Source organism: Nerophis lumbriciformis, linkage group LG39, assembly GCF_033978685.3.
Source record: "Nerophis lumbriciformis linkage group LG39, RoL_Nlum_v2.1, whole genome shotgun sequence".
Classification (NCBI taxonomy): Eukaryota; Metazoa; Chordata; class Actinopteri; order Syngnathiformes; family Syngnathidae; genus Nerophis; species Nerophis lumbriciformis.
The window spans coordinates 22400014-22416883 of NC_084586.2; the positions used below are offsets into that span (position 1 = coordinate 22400014).

The 16870-nt window shown below is 37.8% G+C and overlaps 1 protein-coding gene across 5 annotated transcripts in view; it reads right to left on the minus strand.

Annotated features, from left to right (window-relative positions):
- Window positions 1-16870, minus strand: part of LOC133577931 (rho GTPase-activating protein 15-like) — a 96653-nt gene that overhangs the window by 12500 nt on the left and 67283 nt on the right. For all 5 annotated transcript variants that reach the window (XM_072912717.1, XM_061932088.2, XM_061932089.2 and 2 more), the window contains 8 exons: window positions 16596-16814; window positions 10320-10400; window positions 10117-10242; window positions 8999-9088; window positions 7631-7698; window positions 2845-2932; window positions 2667-2768; window positions 2506-2604 (listed from right to left, as the gene is read on the minus strand). In XM_072912717.1, the coding sequence (XP_072768818.1) occupies window positions 2506-2604; window positions 2667-2768; window positions 2845-2932; window positions 7631-7698; window positions 8999-9088; window positions 10117-10242; window positions 10320-10400; window positions 16596-16814 (873 nt within the window). The remainder of the gene's footprint in view (window positions 1-2505; window positions 2605-2666; window positions 2769-2844; window positions 2933-7630; window positions 7699-8998; window positions 9089-10116; window positions 10243-10319; window positions 10401-16595; window positions 16815-16870) is intronic.

Here is a 16870-nt window from a genome sequence, read left to right on the forward strand (position 1 = left end):
TTTAGCACTTACAATTATTTATTAAAATTTGCAAACTATGTTGTAATAAAATACATAAAATTACCACTAGATAATAATAAATCAAACAAATCATGGTATATTTCCTACATTAACAGTCAATAAATTTAAAGTTCAAATGAAAATACAGCTTCACCACTTCAGTCATAATTTTTGCGCTTAGGAAACTTCCCTATGACTTAAGCGCTTACAATTATTTATAAAAATTTGCAAACTATGTTGTACTAAAATACATTAAATCATAACTAAATTAATAATAAATCATAAAACTAATCAAGATATGGTTTCTAAATAAACTATCAATAAAACTACAGTGCAAATAAAAATACAGCTTCACCACTTTAGTCATAATTTTTGCGCTTAATAAACTTCTCTATGACTTTAGCACTTACAATTATTTCTTAAAATTTGCAAACTATGTTGTACTAAGAAAAATAAAATGACCACTAAATTAATAATAAAAAAAATGATGGCATATTTCCTACACTAGCAGTCAATAAAATGACAGTGCAAATAAAAATACAGCTTCACCACTTTAGTCATAATTTTTGCGCTTAAGAAACTTTTCTATGACTTTAGCGCCTAGTTATTCATTCAAATTTGCAAACAATGTTGAACTAAAATAAGTAAAATTATAACTAAATTAATAATACATCAAAACAAATCATGACATATTTCCTCAATAAACAGTCAATAAAATTAAAGTACACATGAAAATACAGCTTCACCACTTTAGTCATAATTTTTGCGCTTAAGAAACTTTTCTATGACTTTAGCACTTACAATTATTTATTAAAATTTGCAAACTATGTTGTAATAAAATACATAAAATTACCACTAGATAATAATAAATCAAACAAATCATGGTATATTTCCTACATTAACAGTCAATAAATTTAAAGTTCAAATGAAAATACAGCTTCACCACTTCAGTCATAATTTTTGCGCTTAGGAAACTTCCCTATGACTTAAGCGCTTACAATTATTTATAAAAATTTGCAAACTATGTTGTACTAAAATACATTAAATCATAACTAAATTAATAATAAATCATAAAACTAATCAAGATATGGTTTCTAAATAAACTATCAATAAAACTACAGTGCAAATAAAAATACAGCTTCACCACTTTAGTCATAATTTTTGCGCTTAATAAACTTCTCTATGACTTTAGCACTTACAATTATTTCTTAAAATTTGCAAACTATGTTGTACTAAGAAAAATAAAATGACCACTAAATTAATAATAAAAAAAATGATGGTATATTTCCTACACTAGCAGTCAATAAAATGACAGTGCAAATAAAAATACAGCTTCACCACTTTAGTCATAATTTTTGCGCTTAAGAAACTTTTCTATGACTTTAGCGCCTAGTTATTCATTCAAATTTGCAAACAATGTTGAACTAAAATAAGTAAAATTATAACTAAATTAATAATACATCAAAACAAATCATGACATATTTCCTCAATAAACAGTCAATAAAATTAAAGTACACATGGAAATACAGCTTCACCACTTTAGTCATAATTTTTGCGCTTAAGAAACTTTTCTATGACTTTAGCACTTACAATTATTTATTAAAATTTGCAAACTATGTTGTAATAAAATACATAAAATTACCACTAGATAATAATAAATCAAACAAATCATGGTATATTTCCTACATTAACAGTCAATAAATTTAAAGTTCAAATGAAAATACAGCTTCACCACTTCAGTCATAATTTTTGCGCTTAGGAAACTTCCCTATGACTTAAGCGCTTACAATTATTTATTAAAATTTGCAAACTATGTTGTAATAAAATACATAAAATTACCACTAGATTAATAATAAATCAAACAAATCATGGTATATTTCCTACATTAACAGTCAATAAATTTAAAGTTCAAATGAAAATACAGCTTCACCACTTTAGTCATAATTTTTGCGCTTAGGAAACTTCCCTATGACTTAAGCGCTTACAATTATTTATAAAAATTTGCAAACTATGTTATACTAAAATACATTAAATCATAACTAAATTAATAATAAATCATAAAACTAATCAAGATATGGTTTCTAAATAAACTATCAATAAAACTACAGTGCAAATAAAAATACAGCTTCACCACTTTAGTCATAATTTTTGCGCTTAATAAACTTCTTTGACTTTAGCACTTACAATTATTTTTTAAAATTTGCAAACTATGTTGTACTAAGAAAAATAAAATTACCACTAAATTAATAATTTAAAAAAATTATGGTATATTTCCTACACTAGCAGTCAATAAAATGACAGTGCAAATAAAAATACAGCTTCACCACTTTAGTCATAATTTTTGCGCTTAAGAAACTTTAGCTGCAGACTTCTTCTGTTTGTGTGATGTTGTCATGACTGCCACACGTGGTGTAAAAGTGTATTACAACCGAGTAGGCCCACAGCTGAGGAACATGTGTTTTAACACTGGGCCCCGGCCTTATGGTAAACATGTAAGTGACTTACTAGCTGCCGTATGGTGTCCATTAAGACTTTGTGCCAGTCGTTGATGATGCAATCAGTGTCGTACTGGATCAGGTACTCGGCACCGTTCTTGCTCTTTAACTGGAAGGAAGGTCCAAAGTCAGTCAGGTTGTCACACAAATACCACTCTCAGCCCGACTCACCTCTAGAACATTCTTTTTGCTGGACTTGTCTTTGGAGGCCCAGCCGATGCCAGCTCCACGCAGGTCCACCCTGACCTCGGGGACGATCTGATTGGTCTTGTTCTGCGTGGGGGGGGGAATGAGACTTTAGGCAAAAAGTGGTAGTGCCACATTGCTGCAGGTGTCGCAGGGTTCCTACCAACGCTCCCGGCGCCCCTGATTTTGGATCTTTGTGGAACGTCAGCACTCCTCCGTGCAGGACAGTCCAAGTCTGGGTCCAGTTTTTCCTGAGGCGAGAACACGACAAAGACAGTCGGTGTTTGCTGACACTTGAAACCAAACACACACAAAAGTTATATATATATATATATATATATATATATATATATATATATATATATATATATATTATATATATATATATACACACACACACTCACACACACACACACACACACACACACACACATACATATACACACATAACGACACATATTTGGAGATTACAATATCAATCAAAATAATAGTGAATATTATTTCTGCATTTAATTAACAAACATGTTATTTGACACAATAATACACTCTATGGATGTAAAATAAATGTAAAAGGTAAAAACCGGAATTAAAACAAGTACAACGGAAAAACTGAATTGTATTTTTTTTTGTTTATGACTATTGTAATTTAAATGTATTGTTATTGCTATTATTATTATGACTTTACTTATTGTGCTTTATTTGTTACTCATTTTTATCCTTAAATTAATTGATTGGAACTTGATTTTTTTTAACTATATTTAAAGTTTTGGTGGTACAATAAATAATCATGTTTTCAAATCAATGAATAATCGCCTGATTACAATGTCAACCCTAAACCCTAACCCCAACCCTAACCCCAACCCTAACCTAACCAACCCTAACCCCAACCCCAAGCCTAACCTTAATCCCCACCCCAACCTTAACCCTTTTCTATTGCCCCACTCCAACCCTTAGCCCTAACCACCTCTTTTCTTTATGCCTAACCCTAACCCTAACCCCAACCCTAGCCCTAAACAATTGTTTTCTTTATGCCTAACCCTAACCGTAATCCTAACCCTAACCCTAGCCCTAACCCTAACCCTAACCAACCGTTTTACTTTATGCCTAACCCTAACCTTAATCCTAACCCTAACCCTAATCCTAACCCCACCCCCAACCCTAGCCCTAACCCACTCTTTTTCTTTATGCCCAACCCTAACCCTAATCCTAAACCTAATCCTAACCCTAACCCCTAACCCTTTCTATCGCCCCAACCCAACCACTAGCCCTAACCCTAACCAACTCTTTCTTTATGCCTAAACCTAACCCTAACCCTAATCCTAACCCCACCCCCAACCCTAGCCCTAACCAACTCTTTTTTCTTTATGCCTAACCGTAACCCTAATCCTAAACCTAACCCTAATCCTAACCCTAACCCCAACCCCAACCCCTGCCCTAACCAATTGTTTTCTTTATGCCTAACCCGAACCCTAACCCCAACCCTAACCCTAACCAACTGTTTTACTTTATGCCTAACCCTAACCTTAACCCTAACACCAACCCCAACCCTAGCCCTAACCTTAACCAACTGTTTTTTCTTTATGCCTAACCCTAATCCTAACCCTAACCCCAACCCTATTCCTAACCAACTTTTTTTCTTTATGCCTAACCCTAACCCTAATCCTAATCCTAACCCTAATTCTAACCCCAACCAACTCTTTTTTTTCTTTATGCCTAACCCTAACCCCAACCCCAACACCAACCCCATCCCCAGCCCTAACCCTAACCAACTCTTTTTCTTTATGCCTAACCCTAACCCTAAACCCAACCCCAACCCTAACCCTCAACCCCTAACCCTTTCTATCGCCCCACCCCAACCACTAGCCCTAACCCTAACCAACTCTCTTTCTTTATGCCTAAACCTAACCCTAATCCTAACCCCACCCCCAACCCTAGCCCTAACCCTAACCAACTCTTTCTTTATGCCTAACCCTAACCCTAAACCTAACCCTAACCCTAACCCCAAACCCAACCCTAGCCCTAACCAACCGTTTTACTTTATGCCTAAACCTAACCCTAATCCTAACCCCACCCCACCCCTAACCCTAGCCCTAACCCCAACCAACTCTTTTTCTTTATGCCTAACCCTAATCCTAAACCTAATCCTAACCCTAACCCCTATCCCTTTCTATCGCCCCACCCCAACCACTAGTCCTAACCCTAACCAACTCTCTTTCTTTATGCCTAAACCTAACCCTAACCTTAATCCTAACCCCACCCCCAACCCTAGCCCTAACCAACTCTTTTTTCTTTATGCCTAAGCCTAACCCTAATCCTAAACCTAACCCTAATCCTAACCCTAACCCCAACCCCAACCCTAGCCCTAACCCTAACCAACCGTTTTACTTTATGCCTAACCCTAACCTTAACACCAACACCAACCCTAGCCCTAACCCTAACCCTAACCAACTGTTTTTCTTTATGCCTAACCCTAACCCTAATCCTAACCCTAACCCCAACCCTAACCCCAACCCTAGCCCTATTCCTAACCAACTATTTTTCTTTATGCCTAACCCTAACCAACCATTTTACTTTATGCCTAATCCTAACCTTAACCCTAACCCTAACACCAACCCCAACCCTAGCCCTAACCCTAACCAACCGTTTTACTTTATGCCTAACCCTAACCTTAACCCTAACCCTAATCCTAACCCCACCCCCAACCCTAGCCCTAACCCCAACCAACTCTTTTTCTTTATGCCTAACCCTAACCCTAACCCTAAACCTAATCCTAACCCTAACCCCTAACCCTTTCTATCGCCCCAACCCAACCACTAGCCCTAACCCTAACCAACTATCTTTCTTTATGCCTAAACCTAACCCTAACCCTAATCCTAACCCCACCCCCAACCCTAGCCCTAACCAACTATTTTTTCTTTATGCCTAACCGTAACCCTAATCCTAAACCTAACCCTAATCCTAACCCTAACCCCAACCCCTGCCCTACCCAATTGTTTTTCTTTATGCCTAACCCGAACCCTAACCCCAACCCTAACCCTAACCAACTGTTTTACTTTATGCCTAACCCTAACCTTAACCCTAACACCAACCCCAACCCTAGCCCTAACCTTAACCAACTGTTTTTTCTTTATGCCTAACCCTAATCCTAACCCTAACCCCAACCCTATTCCTAACCAACTATTTTTCTTTATGTCTAACCCTAACCCTAATCCTAATCCTAACCCTAACCCCAACCAACTCTTTTTTTTCTTTATGCCTAACCCTAACCCCAACCCCAACCATAACCCCAACCCCAACACCAACCCCATCCCCAGCCCTAACCCTAACCAACTCTTTTTCTTTATGCCTAACCCTAACCCTAAACCCAACCCCAACCCTAACCCTTAACCCCTAACCCTTTCTATCGCCCCACCCCAACCACTAGCCCTAACCCTAACCAACTCTCTTTCTTTATGCCTAATCCTAACCCCACCCCCAACCCTAACTAACTCTTTCTTTATGCCTAACCCTAACCCTAAACCTAACCCTAACCCCAAACCCAACCCTAGCCCTAACCAACCGTTTTACTTTATGCCTAACCCTAATCCTAACCCCACCCCAACCCTAGCCCTAACCAACTCTTTTTCTTTATGCCTAACCCTAACCCTAAACCTAATCCTAACCCTAACCCCTAACCCTTTCTATTGCCCCACCCCAACCACTAGTCCTAACCCTAACCAACTCTCTTTCTTTATGCCTAAACCTAACCCTAATCCTAATCCTAACCCCACCCCCAACCCTAGCCCTAACCCTAACAAACTCTTTTTTCTTTATGCCTAAGCCTAACCCTAATCCTAAACCTAACCCTAATCCCAACCCCAACCCTAGCCCTAACCCTAACCAACCGTTTTACTTTATGCCTAACCCTAACCTTAACCCTAACCCTAACACCAACCCCAACCCTAGCCCTAACCCTAACCAACTGTTTTTCTTTATGCCTAACCCTAACCCTAATCCTAACCCTAACCCCAACCCTAGCCCTATTCCTAACCAACTATTTTTCTTTATGCCTAACCCTAACCAACCATTTTACTTTATGCCTAATCCTAACCTTAACCCTAACCCTAACACCAACCCCAACCCTAGCCCTAACCAACTGTTTTTCTTTATGCCTAACTCTAACCCTAATCCTAACCCCAACCCTAACCCCAACCCTAGCCCTATTTCTAACCAACTATTTTTCTTTATGCCTAACCCTAACCCTAATCCTAACCCCAACCAACTCTTTTTTCCTTTATGCCTAACCCTAACCCCAACCCTAACCCCAACCCTAGCCCTATTCCTAACCAACTATTTTTCTTTATGCCTAACCCTAACCCTAACCCCAACCAACTCTTTTTTTCTTTATGCCTAACCCCAACCCCAATACCAACCCCATCCCCAGCCCTAGCCCTAACCAACTCTTTTTTCTTTATGCCTAACCCTAACCCTAACCTTAACCCCAACCCCAACCCTAGCCCTAACCCTAACCAACTCTTTTTCTTTATGCCTAACCCTAACCCCAACCCTAACCCTATTCCTAACCAACTATTTTTCTTTATGCCTAACCCTAACCCCAACCAACTCTTTTTTTCTTTATGCCTAACCCTAACCCCAACCCCAACACCAACCCCATCCCCAGCCCTAGCCCTAACCCACTCTTTTTCTTTATGCCTAACCCTAACCCTAACCTTAACCCCAACCCCAACCCTAGCCCTAACCCTAACCAACTCTTTTTCTTTATGCCTAACCCTAACCCTAAACCCAACCCCAACCCTAACCTAACCAACCCTAACCCCAACCCCAACCCTAACCCTAAACCCTAAACCCTAACCTAACCAACCCTAACCCCAACCCTAACCCTAACAAATTGGAGCATTTGTGCCACCAAGGCCCCGCCCTCATACCAAATATGGGCGCCTTGCACTCACCTGACTTTTTTGCCGTTTTCAGACACTTTAGTTTTGTTCAGGATTCCAGCTTTCTCCAAGTTCTGCACCTGAAATCAAAACTCAGCCTTGAGAATCTGCCGTCGGAGCGTCTGCACGGTCTTCACACAAACTAGTAGCATCACCCGTGAGATGTGTTGGCGTCGCCAGCCGCCATGTCACTTGGCATCAACTGAGACCGGGCATGTGTGTTTATATGTATATAGCATTAATCATGTTTGAGTCTTCAACCATTTCCAAGTCCCAAGTCCACGTGTCATGACGGTAGTCCAAGGCCCTGGTCACAGCTTTGACTGCTTTGATACAAAGCAGCAAGAGCCTGTGTGACCGCCAAGCGTCCTCCATGATTTTTAGGTTCAAATTAATACAATTAGCCAAAATACGAGCATGAAATGTTAGCATCACATAGAAAAAGTTAGCATGCTTTTAAGGTAACCAATGATTTTTAGGTTTAAATCACTAAAACGAGTTAAAATGATAGCATAAAATTTTAACATGCTAATGTGTGATGGCGCCAAGTATCAAAATCCATGATTTTTAGGTTCAAATAAACACAATTAGCCAAAATACGAGCATAAAATGTTAGCATCACATAGAAAAAGTTAGCATGCTTTTAGGGTAACCAAAGATTTTTGGTTAATGTTATCATTTTAACTCATTTTAGTGGTTTAAACCTAAAAATCATTGGTTACCTTAAAAGCATGCTAACTTTTTCAATGTGATGCTAACATTTTATGCTCGTTTTTTAACTAATTAATACAATTAATACAATTGTATTAATTTTAACATAAAAAACTTGGATTTTGATACTTGGCGCCATCCCACATTAGCATGTTAAGATTTTATGGTATCATTTTAACTAGTTTTAGTGGTTTAAACCTAAACATCATTGGTTACCTTAAAAGCATGCTAACTTTTTCAATGTGATGCTAACATTTTATGCTCGTTTTTTGGCAAATTGTATTCATTTTAACATAAAAATCATGGATTTTGATACTTGGCGCCATCCCAGAAGTACGTTAACATTAGCATGTTATTAAGTGCCACAATCAAGGAGAGAACAATTCTTCGTTAGGGGAGAAAAGTTCACCAAAAAGAACAAAGAGCGGTGTTCTTTTCTCCTTGTAGCGCAACACAAAACACTGGTCGTTACAGCAAACATGTCATAGATAGACGCTGCTATCTATGACATGGCGCTCAAACTCGCAACCCACGTTGTAGCGCAGCCACCTGGAGGTCAGGTAATAAGGGTTCCTCCACACTCTAAACCCGGGGTCCTTCAGCGGGGGAGGGGGGGGAGACACAGATTGTCATGAAAGATGATGTCATTTGGTGGTAAGCGTCACTCACGTTGGGCGTGACCTCGGGAGAGTTTTTTCCCGTGCTGGAACCATCGCTGCTGTAGTCTGACGGGGTCCTCTGGTGGGTCGGGAGGAACCTCTGAGGAGCACATGAAGACTTAGATCACACGTCTACAAAATTAATACAATGTTGCTAGCGTGAAATGTTATAGTAGCATGACAACGCAGGAAAACGTTATTATACTTTAAAGCGAGCGCCGAGTTTAAAAAGCCATGAATTGTATGTTTGAACCAACAAAACTCGATAAAAAGCTGGCGTAAAATTTTAGCACGCTAATGTTAGCATGCTAACATGAGAAAAGTTGACGCACTTCTAAAGATGGCGGCAAGTTCAAAAGCCTTGGTTTTTATGTTCAAACAAACACAAATTGAATAAAAACGCTGGCATGAAATATTAGCATGTTGATGCTAACGTTAGCGTGATAAATGACACAATATGTTTGTTTGTTTACTTTCTACTAAAAGACAAGTTCACTATTTTATTTAAGGACTAAATGACAATAATAAACATATAATTCATGTACACTAACATTTTTTTGTTCAAATAAAGACAATAATGACGTAAAATGACATAAAATTTTAGCACGCTAATGTTAGCGTGCTAACATAAGAAAAGTTGACGCACTTCTAAAGATGGCGGCAAGTTCAAAAGCCTTGGTTTTTATGTTCAAACAAATACAAATTGAATAAAAACGCTGGCATAAAATATTAGCATGTTGATGCTAACATTAGCGTGATATGTTTGTTTGTTTACTTTCTACTAAAAGACAAGTTCACTATTTTATTTAAGGACTAAATGACAATAATAAACATACAATTACAACATTTTTCTGTTCAAATAAAGACAATAATGACATTTTTTGTGGTCCCCTTTATTTAGAAAAGTATCCAAATACATGTTGGTAGCAGTATGGGGACAACCCTAGTAGCATAGTAGGTCTAAGTATTCATTAAGAGGTTGTATGTAACAAGTATATTTGATATTTGTGGCCACTGTACGTTTACACACAGTTTGAACAGTAACACTGTGTTTGAATAGAAGAAAATGACACGCTGAACTTGAATCAAGTGATTCTTTGGTGGTATAATGTCAACTGCAAGTACTACCAAGTCATCCTGGGTTGGGCTGAGCTGGGTGGGTCCCACACCGTGTCTCCAGTTCTTGAAGACACACGCCGTGTCTCCGTCCTCACCACTCTCCTCCCTGAACTGACCCGGGGCGGCGGGCAGCGCCTGGAGGACCAGAAGGAGGAGACACGGTGATGGCGGGGGAACATTTAGGCTGGTGGTGGTGGTGGTGGTGGTCTTACCTCAGGCAGGTCCCACTGGGACTTGGATCCATCTCTTAGGTAGTAGTAGGTCTGGCCCACGTCGTCCACGGACTTCACCCACTGTCACATGACACAACACACATGTCATCACATGACCAACAACTACATACATACATGGTAGTCAACATACATGGTAGTCAACTACATACATGGTAGTCAACTATCACTACATACATGGTAGTCAATACATGGTAGTCAATACATGGTAGTCAACTACATACATGGTAGTCAACTATCACTACATACATGGTAGTCAACTACATACATGGTAGTCAACTATCACTACATACATGGTAGTCCATACATGGTAGTCAATACATGGTAGTCAACTACATACATGGTAGTCAACTATCACTACATACATGGTAGTCAACTACATACATGGTAGTCAACTATCACTATATACATGGTAGTCAACTATCACTACATACTGTACATGGTAGTCAACTATCACTACATACATGGTAGTCAACTATCACTACATACTGTACATGGTACATACATGGTAGTCGACTACATACATGGTAGTCAACTATCACTACATACATGGTAGTCAATGGTAGTCAACTACATACATGGTAGTCAACTATCACTACATACATGGTAGTCAACTACATACATGGTAGTCAACTATCACTACATACATGGTAGTCAACTATCACTACATACATGGTAGTCAACTACATACATGGTAGTCAACTATCACTACATACATGGTAGTCAACTATCACTACATACATGGTAGTCAACTATCACTACATACTGTACATGGTACATACATGGTAGTCAACTACATACATGGTAGTCAACTATCACTACATACATGGTAGACAATGGTAGTCAACTACATACATGGTAGTCAACTATCACTACATACATGGTAGTCAACTATCACTACATACATGGTAGTCAACTATCACTACATACATGGTAGTCAACTACATACATGGTAGTCAACTATCACTACATACATGGTAGTCAACTATCACTACATACATGGTAGTCAACTATCACTACATACATGGTAGTCAATACATGGTAGTCAACTACATACATGGTAGTCAACTATCACTACATACATGGTATTCAACTATCACTACATACTGTACATGGTAGTCAACTATCACTACATACATGGTAGTCAACTACATACATGGTAGTCAACTATCACTACATACATGGTAGTCAACTATCACTACATACATGGTAGTCAACTATCACTACATACTGTACATGGTAGTCAACAATCACTACATACATGGTAGTCAACTATCACTACATACATGGTAGTCAACTATCACTACATACATGGTAGTCAACTATCACTACATACATGGTAGTCAACTACATACATGGTAGTCAACTATCACTACATACATGGTAGTCAACTATCACTACATACATGGTAGTCAACTACATACATGGTAGTCAACTATCACTACATACATGGTAGTCAACTATCACTACATACATGGTAGTCAACTATCACTACATACATGGTAGTCAACTACATACATGGTAGTCAACTATCACTACATACATGGTAGTCAACTATCACTACATACATGGTAGTCAACTATCACTACATACATGGTAGTCAACTGGTAGTCAACTATCACTACATACTGTACATGGTAGTCAACTATTACTACATACATGGTAGTCAACTATCACTACATACATGGTAGTCAACTATCACTACATACATGGTAGTCAACTATCACTACATACATGGTAGTCAACTATCACTACATACATGTAGTCAACTATCACTACATACATGGTAGTCAACTATCACTACATACATGGTAGTCAACTATCACTACATACATGGTAGTCAACTATCACTACATACATGGTAGTCAACTACATACAAGGTAGTCAACTATCACTACATACATGGTAGTCAACTATCACTACATACATGGTAGTCAACTGGTAGTCAACTATCACTACATACTGTACATGGTAGTCAACTATCACTACATACATGGTAGTCAACTACATACATGGTAGTCAACTATCACTACATACATGGTAGTCAACTATCACTACATACATGGTAGTCAACTATCACTACATACATGGTAGTCAACTATCACTACATACATGGTAGTCAACTATCACTACATACATGGTAGTCAACTACATACATGGTAGTCAACTATCACTACATACATGGTAGTCAACTATCACTACATACATGGTAGTCAACTATCACTACATACATGGTAGTCAACTACATACATGGTAGTCAACTATCACTACATACTGTACATGGTAGTCAACTATCACTACATACATGGTAGTCAACTATCACTACATACATGGTAGTCAACTACATACATGGTAGTCAACTATCACTACATACATGGTAGTCAACTACATACATGGTTGTCAACTGTCACTATATACATGGTAGTCAACTATCACTACATACATGGTAGTCAACTACATACATGGTAGTCAACTATCACTACATACATGGTAGTCAACTACATACATGGTAGTCAACTATCACTACATACATGGTAGTCAACTACATACATGGTAGTCAACTATCACTATATACATGGTAGTCAACTATCACTACATACATGGTAGTCAACTATCACTACATACATGGTAGTCAACTACATACATGGTAGTCAACTACATACATGGTAGTCAACTATCACTACATACATGGTAGTCAACTATCACTACATACATGGTAGTCAACTATCACTACATACATGGTAGTCAACTACATACATGGTAGTCAACTATCACTACATACTGTACATGGTAGTCAACAATCACTACATACATGGTAGTCAACTATCACTACATACATGGTAGTCAACTACATACATGGTAGTCAACTATCACTACATACATGGTAGTCAACTATCACTACATACTGTACATGGTAGCCAACTATCACTACATACATGGTAGTCAATGGTAGTCAACTACATACATGGTAGTCAACTATCACTACATACATGGTAGTCAACTATCACTACATACATGGTAGTCAACTACATACATGGTAGTCAACTATCACTACATACTGTACATGGTAGTCAACTATCACTACATACATGGTAGTCAACTACATACATGGTAGTCAACTATCACTACATACTGTACATTGTAGTCAACAATCACTACATACATGGTAGTCAACTATCACTACATACATGGTAGTCAACTATCACTACATACATGGTAGTCAACTACATACATGGTAGTCAACTATCACTACATACATGGTAGTCAACTATCACTACATACATGGTAGTCAACTACATACATGGTAGTCAACTGGTAGTCAACTATCACTACATACTGTACATGGTAGTCATACATGGTAGTCAACTATCACTACATACATGGTAGTCAACTACATACATGGTAGTCAACTATCACTACATACATGGTAGTCAACTATCACTACATACATGGTAGTCAACTACATACATGGTTGTCAACTATCACTACATACTGTACATGGTAGTCAACTATCACTACATACATGGTAGTCAACTATCACTACATACTGTACATGGTAGTCAACAATCACTACATACATGGTAGTCAACTATCACTACATACATGGTAGTCAACTACATACATGGTAGTCAACTATCACTACATACATGGTAGTCAACTACATACATGGTAGTCAACTATCACTACATACTGTACATGGTAGTCAACAATCACTACATACATGGTAGTCAACTATCACTACATACATGGTAGTCAACTACATACATGGTAGTCAACTATCACTACATACATGGTAGTCAACTATCACTATATACATGGTAGTCAACTATCACTACATACATGGTAGTCAACTAGATACATGGTAGTTAACTACATACATGTAGGGATGATGTTCGAAACCCTTTTTGAGAACCGGTTCTCGTTATAGAGGCCACTATAGTAAAGAAAAAGAGTTGGTTCTTTATTCGAATCCCTGGGAACAAATCCCGTCTCACAGGAAATGCCCTGTGGGACATCACAGGAAATGACGTAGCTCAGTCTAATGACTGAGCTACGTCATTTCCTGTGATGTAGCAAGCAGCAAAAATAATGGACCGGAAAAAACGCCTCAAGGCATGGCTTCATTTTACAAAAAAATATGAGGAGGAAACGGCTATCTGCAATTATTGCCAGGCTTCACTCTCATGTAAAGAGGGAAGCACAACAAGCATGTTGAAACATTTTCAGGCTGCACAGAACCTGAAAGTTCGAGAACCGCGTCGTGTCTTGGACAGCGACAGAGATGACGAAGCTTGCCCCTCTTCCTCTTCCTCTGCTTCAACCTGCAGCCACAGTCACAGTTCCAGTGATAGTGGCGCTGAGTAACTAACGTTAACTGTTGCCGGTTCATTTCCATATCTGCTCACTCGTAGCCTTTAGGCTAAAACAAGGTTACCTCGTATGTCAACCAGGACTGCAGTAATGTTAGCTAGACTAACGTTACCTAAGCATAGTCAGTGGCTAACGCTAACGTGAGCCTTTTTGTACAGTATGTGTCTGATATCGTTAACGCTATCTTGTAGCCTACACCACTCCAGAGTTTGCAGGTCTGTCTAATAAACTAGTGCCTTCTTTATTTCTTTCTTTAGTTTATTTGGAACATGAACACACTTACAGCATAACACATCACAGTTTCATATCATTTCACTTTACAGGAGTAGGAAGAAGTAAAGCTTATTTAATCCTACCCCTTTCCCACTTCATAGCGTTTACAAATATATACATCATTCACTGACCTTTTTATAATAAAATAATATCTGTGAATTAGTATATACAACAGTTTTGTAATATGTAATTCATTAATTAGTCATTATTAATATACTGAGATGAAGAATATATTATTTTCAATAAGGTTGAAAGTATTTCTCATAATTTGTACTTTGTAAGCACTATTCATTTGAACAAGCTCTTAAAGTGGATCATATCAGTACAATGTTTCACTTCATTAATCCATTCCATCATTTAATTCCACATACTAATACTAAAGACTTAATAACAGACACCCTAATCTTCACATTCAGCTAATTTCCCCCCTAATTGTATGCTGTGTCTGTCCCTCATTTCCCCTCCAGGACAAGGATGTGCAGTCATTCCTGGAGGAGGCCACACTGATGGACCCCAGAAGGATGTTCCAATAGCAGCAGAAGTGCACTTTTTGGAGAGCTGTATTATTTTCAGTTTTGTGCCCAAGGGACTGATTTTATTTAACACTATATTATTATTTATACACCTATAGTGATCAAAGAGACAGGTTGTTTTTGTGTTAATGTATATATTTGTTTTTCTGAAAAATCCCACTTAATATACTTTGGGTAACAGTCAATATTTTCTTTTTTTTTTTTTTTTTTTTTAGGGGGGTAACAACAGTCAATATTTATTTATTTGTTTTATTTTGTTCTTATAAACAACCTATCCGGATTCGATAAGAGGATTCGATAATAGGCTCGAACTCGATAATTTCTTATCAAACATCCCTAATGAACACAATATTAGGTGTATAAGACAAAAATTATGTGTATAAAGACAATATTAGGTGTATAAAGACAATATTAGGTGTATAAGACAAAATTATGTGTATGAAGACAATATTAGGTGTATAAAGACAATATTAGGTGTATGAAGACAATATTAGGTGTATAAAGACAATATTAGGTGTATAAAGATAATATTAGGTGTATAAAGACAATATTAGGTGTATAAGACAATATTAGGTGTATAAAGACAATATTAGGTGTATAAGACAATATTAGGTGCATAAAGACAATATTAGGTGTATAAGACAATATTAGGTGTATAAAGATAATATAAGGTGTATAAAGACAATATTAGGTGTATAAAGACAATATTAGGTGTATAAAGACAATATTAGGTGTATAAGACAATATTAGGTGTATAAAGATAATATAAGGTGTATAAGACAATATTAGGTGTATAAAGACAATATTAGGTGTATAAAGACAATATTAGGTGTATAAGACAATATTAGGTGTATAAGACAATATTACGAGTATAAGACAATATTAGGTGTATAAAGACAATATTATGTGTATGAAGACAATATTAGGTGTATAAAGACAATATTAGGTGTATAAAGACAATATTAGGTGTATAAGACAATATTAGGTGTATAAGACAATATTATGTGTATAAAGACAATATTACGAGTATAAGACAATATTAGGTGTATAAGACAATATTTTGTGTATGAACAGCATCTACCTGTTCCGAGGAGTGCTCGCTGGTGAACACCCAGGTTCCGTCAGGTTCCACGTGGAGGCTCCAGCCAGCAGGGGTGCTGCGGTCCAGGTCGGCCCTGGGGATGACGGTGCGGCTCACCTGGCTCAGGTCGTACTCCCTGGGGAGCAGCGGCGGGACTGAGGACTCCTGCTGGGGTTGTGGTAGATCGTAGCCTGGGTAGTCCTCCTCTGGCAGGGGAGGCTGCAGGAAATGAACACACCCCACAAAGTAAAGTACACTACATTTTTGATATTATT